A 9,192-nucleotide genomic window follows, 5' to 3' on the forward strand; every position below is an offset into this window, starting at 1 on the left:
GAGATCAAGTGGCCAGAAAATGAAAGGGGAGTGGTGTATAAGAAGCTTCCTGCTCGCTGAATGGAGGAAGATTTGAAGGAAAATAACAGTGAAAATTTGAAAAGATGAACTGAGAGGAGAAGAAAGATGATACCAGGAATGGTAAACAAAGACAGGAAATAGCCCGCTGGTGGTGTTAGTCCTTGATTAGGAGCCCGTTAAGTTTTAGCTAGAGGGCTAAACCCAAGGAGACATTTTGTCAGCCCAAATGTGGAGAGAAAACAGAAAGACAATAGAACAATTAGACAGAGGAAGAGAGCAGAAGTGAACAAACATATTGCCCCTATTACAATGACACACAACTAGAGCTTTGCAGCAATACTGTCCAGCTGCCTTTGGACTAACTGAAAATGAGAAAATAAATCAAACTTTCTTTCGACTGTCAAGGGTAAAGAGAGAGCTGTTTCTTTTTCAGCCACCGGTAACCTGATAGCTTGCCACAGTGTATTTCACATAAGGAAGTCTGTAAAGCAACATCTAAGTGCTCCTTGTGATTAATATTCCTTATGATCTCCAGCCACCTAATCGCATACTGACCTCAGTGAAGGTCAACTGTGAGAAGAGATGGGCTGTGGGAGCAGGGTGGGCTACCAGGAGGTGCCGGTGAATGATGGAGCAGTTGGAGAGAAAGAAAGAACCACTGCAGACATGAACAAATAAATAGCAGCAAACCAAGGGTGCTGATCTTGGGAACAGTGCTGCACAGTCAGACTGAAAGAAGTGGGGCAATCCATTCCTGATGTCCAGATATGCTGAATGTGGGATATGCTTTTCTTCCCCAGTTTAATCCAGAAAGTTATAGCATGAATTCCAGTGTTACCTTGAGATGGAAAACGTCAGTTCTGGAGGATGAAGTAACTATTGCTTGAGCTGCTGGATGTGCTGCCTAATGCAGGATAGATATTCTGTACTGCATGGTAAATTCTTGCATTCTGAATGAGAAGCATGTGGTAGCGAGATCTTCCATATTCTCTTGGAACTGACTGCTTTCCTTGATATCTACTAGCCTGCACTGTTAGGCCCAGAGAGGCGTCCACCTCTTGCATCCAGAGGCGCTGTGTGGGCTCAGCTGGTGCTCTAGGCAGTGCCCATGCACATGGATTCCACATTATGCCCATGAGATCAGCTGGATCACATGCACACAATGAGCATTCTCTTGCAGTATTAAGTTTCTCTTAGAAGACACTGCCTGATAGCCTAGGACTACGTAGACCTCCAAGACAACGGTTTATCCAGGGTGTCTGAAGTCCTTAATATGCCTCTGAAATTCCTTTTCAACAGGACATTTTTAACTAAGGCAGCTTACAAGCAAATTCATTAACAAACTGATCTATTTTCTCTTCATCTTTTCCTTGGAATATGCCCTCAGCCATTAGCACATCCAGTTCAAAGAAGATGGGCCCAGGCACTGAAATGACTACTTGTTCACCTGAACAAAAAAATTTAGCAGTCTGAACTACTGCACTAAACACATTTTTGTTCTACTGTGAAGAAAATAAAAAGCTCTACTTCCATTTTTCATGTATGCAAATTAAATTCTGAATAAATGAATCTACATCATCTCACCTCCATGCTAGACAACTTGCAGTAACATTTGCCAAGAGGAAGACAGCCTTTTCTAATACTAATGCATAAAACATGTTGAATATAAAGAAATTAAAGAAAAATAACTGAGTAAATAGCTGCCGTGCAGCTCTGGAAAAAAAAAATAATAGAGGGATTTATGAGTTAGTCTGGATTGTCTTGTTCAATCAATTCCAACATGCTACCAATGAAGGGTGTATTTAAGTTAAGGTTTTCATTGGGATGGTCATATCCTGAACCACTGAGAGTTAAAGGATGTCTTTCCTTTAATTACCATGGAACAGAGTGTAGACCTCTCTGCTGAAGCACTCAGGAATGCCAGGCTGTTGGTCCTACTCATTATACAACCAAGTTACTGTACAGTTTCAGAACAGCAAATCTCTTACTGTGTTCTGGGAATGCAGGAAGTGTCTTCTCAACACGATCAAAACTATTTCTTGTTCTGTGTCTGCAATCCATGTGGGATACAAGCCTGGTGACTGTAAGGACTGCAAGTGGCCCTGGTGCTGCAGCGAAGGAAGGATAAAAAAACCCACAGTGGCAGCATGTCCTGATTAGATATCAGTGGCCTTTTTCCACTCTGATTGCACAGGGTAGATGCTGAAAGGCAACTCTTACTCTTGATGGTCTAGAAACCATCAAATGCCAATTGTACTTGAGTCATGGGCACTCTCCTCTAACCTTTTAAATATGCTTTCACTGTGGAAAACTTATTCTGGATGGTTGAATCCTTAAATCCTTTTCTCTAAAGAATTCAGAGACATCAGTGGAGCTAGGTCAACCAAAAGGCTTGAGTATTACCAACTACATCATTCATGGAATTCAGAGATGGTTTTTCTCAGCGGAGAGGGATGTGGAAATTCTTTATATGCTTCCTAGGAATGGTAAGGTATGGGATATGCAAGGCCTATAGACTGAATAGGAAGTGACCCAAGAACACCAGTAAGAAACCTTAAGAAAATGTGAAATTTCAGCATGTGAAAATGCTGTTTTCTTTTTCTAACACTTGGCTGCAGGAGGAGAAGTGCTTTCTGCTTGTCTTCTGTACAGTCTGGCTGTTCAGAGTATGGGATGCCACTCACATCATCCAACCCTTAGGACCTCTTCTTGTAAGGTCTGGTTTGTAGAATGCTGTACAGAACGGGTCCTTCAGGCAGCATAGGACAGGTTTATGTTAAGAAGACAAACGATATGGCATGGTATGGTAGTCAGTTCTTTTTCCTTAGATAACCTGGGTGCAGCTGAGCATCTTTAAACTCCTGAGCATGCTGCAAAATCAACTCTGTGTAAGGGAAAGCCTAGAGGGTAGTAGCTGGATGGTCACAGACCTCTATAAGCTTTTGGTACGGGACATCGCCTTGTTCTCTATGGATAGAGAAGGATATCTAATAGTACGAACAGCACGGGGCGGCCCAGCAGGTGCCGCCGATGTGGGGACGCTGTGAGGGCGGTGCGGGAGGCGGTGCTGAGGGAAGGGCGGCCGGCGCTGAGGCGCAGGCGCATTGTGGGCCGCGCCGTGCCGTGCCGCCATCCCGTCAGTGTCGGCGGGCAGCGGGGTCGAGCATGTCGGAGAAAAAGCAACCGGTGGATCTGGGGCTCCTGGAGGAGGACGACGAGTTCGAGGAGTTTCCGGCTGAAGGTGCCCAGCGGGTCGGGAGGGGCGGGATGGGGAAACGGAGCGGCGGGGACCGTGCTGTCTGTAGGCCGCGCCGCCTGCCTGAAGGCCGCGCCGGGCCAGGCCGGCCATGTACCGTGCTGTACCGTGCCGTGCCACACAGAGCCCCGCGGGGATATCGCCGTGCCCGCTGCCTCAGCGCATGGAGTCCCCGGTTCCCCGTTGCCCGGTGGGGGCCGGGCCAGGCAGGAAGGGCTGTGCTGCACGGCGCTGCTGTGTCATCGTATGGGAGCGCCCCGCCGTGTCCGGGTGGGAGGGGTAGGTGGGGGGTGGGAGCTGCGTTGTTGTGTGGGAAGGGAGCAACGCGTGCAGTAGGTGCTCAAATTATCGTCTGTGCAAGCACAGAAGTGCGTTAGTTTGCTTTTTGTAGGTACAGGATACATCGAGGGAGGGGGCTGCAGGAGTCTGGGCCTCAGCAAAGCAGCCCGAGGGCCTGTCACAGCTGTGGACTTTGGGAGGACCCTGTTTGGTTCTCTACCCCCAGTTCTGGCAGCTGTCTCGAGTTGTGAATGGTGGTAAATTATATACAACATGGATGGAATGGCTGGGGTTGTTTTTCTATCCTGTTTTCCTCAGAGGTGATTTCACAGTGGCTTTATATGGCCCGTAGGGATGCAGAGTCTTGCAGTACTTGTACCAACATTATGTTTGCACATAGTAGGGATAAGACCTAAAACAGACAGAGAAGATGAGCCCTTCTGCTTTCTTTTCCATATATTTCTTAAAAGGGTTAAAAAAAAAACAACCCATAATTTAATATAAATATTAACTGTAAGGACAAAGGAAGTCTTAAAGCATGCATCTGAACCTGGGGTTGGTCTTCATGTTCCCCTGCCACCACCCTGAGAAAAAGTCCTTTGTACAGTCAAGCAGACCATAAACTGTAAAACTGTGCTTGAGACTGGAGGAAATGGGTCTACTAGCAAATCAAACTGAATTAACTGCTTGTTAGACTTAGCGTGCATCTGTATACAAAGCGAGGAAGGTAAAATTAATTCTACTTAAATCTATCTGTGCTCCTAAAGCTGAGAAAAACCGAGTGGAGGTACTCTGTAATTCTGGGTGGAACAGTCTTTTATTGAAGACTGGCCATGGCCTGACTTCCTGCTGCTGTACCTTGTTAAAGAGGCCCAATGAAATCTTCAAGTGAGAATAATGTTGAGAGGTCATAAAGAAGGTTAGGACTGCCTGCTTTGTTATTATCTACTCCAGAGAGCACTTTGTTGTCCTGTCTCAGGTGACAAATATGGGGAGATACATTATATTCAGATACTTTTTAAGGAGTCTGTTCATGAGGAGTTTATCAAATAGATGTTGATTTTGGTGTATAGTAGCAGTACTTGGTAGTAGCAGGCTCTCCGATGTTCTTTGCATTTCCAATCCCAGATAACACTATTGTTTTTTACTGTTACTCACAAGCATGTGGTAGAGCTGGAATAGTTGGAGTATATAATTCTGGCGTGTGGTGTCAACACACAGATTGCAGAATTGTACATTGTAGAATCTTGTAGCTGCAGCAGGGAGAGGATAATTTCGGCTTTACTTCCTCTTTTCTCTCCCTCCCTCCCTTTCTCCTTTCTGCTGAGGAAGGCAATGTGGCCTTTTTGTTTCTTCTTTACTCAGTGATGTTTGAAACACTCTTCCAGCATCCCCAGCTTCTGTGATTGCAGCTGAATTTGTTGTGATGAATGTGAGTTGTTGTGGGTTTTTGGAAACCATTTTGAGCTATTTTACATTAGTAGATAGAATTTAACTTCGATACTGGTTGAGGCTTTTTGGATCAATCCAAATAGTCACATGAATGGTTAAATTTTTGCGTTGGAAAAAAATGTCAGTTGCCCACAAATTGGCAAAGCTTATTGTAGATTGTACTCAATTAAAATCCCTCCCTTTAGCCAGTGAGTGGTACAACTACATTCAAATATTGTATTGTTTCATACTGCAGAGTTTCCTCATCTGCCCCATTTTTTTCCTTTCTTTAAGACCAGTAGAGTTTCTACATTCCTTCATATTTTTTCCCCTTTATATAATTTGAGGAGTTTAATGGTAACTCCATCTGTGTCTTTAATCAGTTACAAATAGATTTTCTTTCCTGGTGAATCTCAGATGCTCATCTTGTTGCCTGTCAGCATTAAAAGGAGAAGAAAAATGCAAGAACCAACTTTTCTTTTTGTAAAGGAAGTGAACTAGTTCTTGATCTTAACCCCTACAAGGTTTTGTCATACATCTGTCCATGTTCAATGTTACTTTGGCCCTTTTTTCTCAAAGCTTTCCCTGAACTCAGGCAGACAACTGAGGGAGAAGTAGAAGGTTATTGGTATCGACTGCTGTTGGCAGGTGCATCTTTCACTTTGCCTTTGCTGCTGCATCACAGATACGTTTGTGGCATTTATCCACAGACTGTCAGTGCGTGATGTGAGTGAACTGAGCATCTGTATGTTCTCCTGTATAAATCAGGAGATTCATTTGTTGTTGTTTTTAATTAATCTCACTGCGCTGTTTGGTCTCATGAACACTTGAGAATGATCCAGACTTGAATAGAAAGGTGAGAAATTCCTTATCGTTTGAAGTCTGCCCTACCCAGAGATCCCTAAGATGTGATACCAAAGCAGAGCAATGTATGCTATGTAGCCTTCTCTTCCTGTCTTTAGATTGGACTGGTTTAGATGAAGATGAAGATGCACATGTCTGGGAAGACAATTGGGATGATGACAACGTAGAAGATGATTTCTCCAATCAGTTAAGGTAATTTTAGTTTTTAACTTGGTATTCTAGAAGCTGGATACAATGTTTATAACTGCATTGCTTAGTTATTAGTATCAGATACTTGGAAATGTGCTGAATTGTCTGAAATGTACTGCAGAGATTAATGGCAAAGGAGCCGGGATTCTCTGTGCTTTGTTATATGGTAAGCAAAGCGTTGGTAAAAACATTTTCTGTACCTTCAAAATAGCATTGCTGTGCTTTGACCAGATAGACAGGTGATCAGTGGAAAACTTCTCCATATTTGTTCATCACAGAATCACAGAATGACCCGGGTTGGAAGGGACCTCAAGGATCATGTAGTTCCAACCCCCCTGCCCAGCAGGGCCACCAAACATACCTGATTTACTAGATCAGGTTGCCCAGGGCCCCGTCCAACCTGGTCTTGAACACCTCCAAGGACGGGGCATCCACAACTTCCCTGGGCAGCCTGTTCCAGGGCCTAACCACTCTCCTAGTGAAGAGCTTCCCCCTAACATCCAACCTAAATCTTCCCTCTTTTAACTTAAAACCATTTCATGTTCCCTTCTTCTGTGCAATGAGCAGCAAGGACAGAGTAAATATTTGCAAAGTGCTTTAAAAAAGTGCTAATAATTTGGGTACCTCTAATCCACTTGTGTAATCCTCTTGGTCACTTGTCATTTCAGTTAATGATTTACTCGTGTAATTGTAATTTAAATTGTTTCAGGAGTCAACACAAATTCACGTTTCATAATTAGTCCTTCATTATGTTGCATGCAGAGTAAATGTCTGCAGTAGGGCCTGATTAACGGTTCCTGGGATGATCTCTTTTGTAAAGGGAGAAAGTGACCCTTTGTGTTGCAGATACAGAACCAGTTTGTTGTCATAGTCCTTGCTTACAAGGTTGGAAAGTAGTTAAACTGTAATGTTGGAAATGTAATGCTGATATACAGTGAAATACAGGGATGGTATAATTCTTGACAAATATAGTCGATGACAACAGGCCTTCAATGTATGTCTTAATTATAGCCTATAGTGTTGGCGTCCTTACACTTGCCTTAAAATGATAGTTTGCAATGTTGCTTTGTTGCAGCATGTTTTTATTTCATCTTCAGAAAGGAAGTGGTGCACTTCTCCACTTCTTGAATTCCAACACTGTGTAAACTAACCTGAGGTTTAGGCTGCTGTGTATAGATACATACACACTAGGACTAGGCTATAAAACAGCGTAGTTCTGTCAGATATGTTGGAGGCAGATAGGTAAGAAGCTGTCTGGGGTTGGGTTAGGAGCAGTAACTTTGGGCATTTGCTGTCCTGTTGTCCCAGCAACAACTGATGTGAATAAAGCAATACATTTTCCTTGCAATTGTTGTATTGGATTGCACCAAGATTTAAACGTGATATGAATGTATTTTATGAACTATATATTTTTAAGTATGTGTGTTTAAATCACTCAAATCAGTGAGCTCATTGAGTTTTAGGGAACTTTGAGAATAATCAGTATGAGATAACAGTGTAGTTGGTGTTGTGTTTTTTCTTCCAATGGGTTGTTGCTGGTTTACTGGTGCTGCTTTGCACCATATAGTCTGCTCTGGTGGTTGGCGACCCTGCACACAGCAGGGGGGTTGAAACTAGGTGATCGTTGCGGTCCTTTTCAACCCAGGTCATTCACAGAATCACAGAATTGTAGGGGTTGGAAGGGACCTCTAGAGATCATCGAGTCCAACCCCCCTGCCAAAGCAGGCTCCCTACACCACATCACACAGGTAGGCGTCCAGGCGGGTCTTGAGTATCTCCAGATAAGGAGACTCCACCACCTCCCTGGGCAGCCTGTTCCAGTGCTCCGTCACCCTCACTGTAAAGAAGTTCTTGTGCACATTCGTGCGGAACTTCCTATGCTGTACTTTCATCCCATTACCCATAGCACTATCCCCATGCACTACTGAAAAGAGACCAGACTCACCACTATGGCTCCCACACCTCAGGTAGTATTTATAAACCTGGATCAAGTCCCCTCTCAGCCTTCTTTTCTCAAGGCTAAACAGACCCAGTTCCCTAAATCTCTCCTCATAGGGGAGATACATTTCAACCAGCCACAGCAGGTCAGGGGACAAATAAGTGTGGTTAAAGCAAATATTTGTATTTTTCACATGGGAAATACTATAGTGATCCTGAGACGTTCGCATGAAGAACTATAAGTAAAAGTGAGATGATTGACGTGGCAAAGAAAGCAGCATGTCTTATTCACTGTTAATAGAATGATCGTATGTTGTACAATTTGCATTTTGAAAAGATGTGACAATATTTGTGTTTTAATATGCGTATCTTTATTTTTTATACAGGGCTGAATTAGAAAAACACGGATACAAGATGGAAACTTCATAGCTTTTGCTGATATGGAGCGGTGTAACACTGAACTTTGGATAGACTATATTGAGAAAAGGTGGAAAATGAGAAGACTCTTAGTTCATTATCTGCTTGGATTTATTATTGTTTTGTATGGAAAATAAAGTTTTTAATCTTAGCCTGAGTCATATGTTCAGCCTCTGCCAAACTGCCATAAACTTGTCAGAGTTCACGGATCCTCGTAGACTCAGTGGCTGATGTCATTGCACCAGCTCCAGTGATGGGGAGTCAGATGCACACAACCAGAGTGAGGACTGGAGGATGTTTCTGTTGTAAGTGATGTGGAGTGTAAAATAAAATACTCATGACAGAAAAAAACACTCCGGTATTCCAATTAAAATGCAGCACAGGTAGAAAGGATTTGGGGGAGGTGATAAAGCTTATTTTGCTTTAAGATTTGGTCATAATGGCTTGGCTTCTTTATCTTGTTAATTTAATGTGGGTACCTGTTTGATAGCCTTGGAAGATAAGACCCACTCTAGAGTGTGTCTTACAACAGCAGAAATCCACATTTGACAATTTTGTCCTGTCATTCCTCAACTCTGTTAAAGAAGAGACCTCTCTGAAGGAGAGGAAAGTTCTGTTCTCGTGCTTATTTAATCCTGGGAATCTCTGGTGAAATTGCCTCCAATTTGCCAGTTACAGCAGTTCATCTGTATCACACAAATGCCTGCTGAGAACGGAAATCAAACTTCCAACTCATTTCATGGAGGCCAACAAATAGTTGTCAGATAGATACGGATGTAGCGACTGGATTTGATTAC

General features: G+C 43.3%; 1 protein-coding gene across 1 annotated transcript; it reads left to right on the forward strand.

The window, feature by feature from the left end:
• The first annotated feature begins 3,118 nt into the window (after positions 1–3,118).
• On the forward strand, positions 3,119–8,546 carry SEM1 (SEM1 26S proteasome subunit). The gene is made up of 3 exons (XM_015853658.3): positions 3,119–3,262; positions 5,950–6,043; positions 8,365–8,546. Exons 1-3 carry the CDS (start codon positions 3,187–3,189, stop codon positions 8,405–8,407), a joined length of 213 nt encoding a protein of 70 aa, XP_015709144.1. The 5' UTR covers positions 3,119–3,186; the 3' UTR covers positions 8,408–8,546.
• The last annotated feature ends 646 nt before the right edge of the window (positions 8,547–9,192 follow it).

The sequence above is a fragment of the Coturnix japonica genome, chromosome 2, assembly GCF_054131305.1.
Source record: "Coturnix japonica strain WE chromosome 2, WE-NBRP24, whole genome shotgun sequence".
In the NCBI taxonomy this organism is placed as follows: domain Eukaryota; kingdom Metazoa; phylum Chordata; class Aves; order Galliformes; family Phasianidae; genus Coturnix; species Coturnix japonica.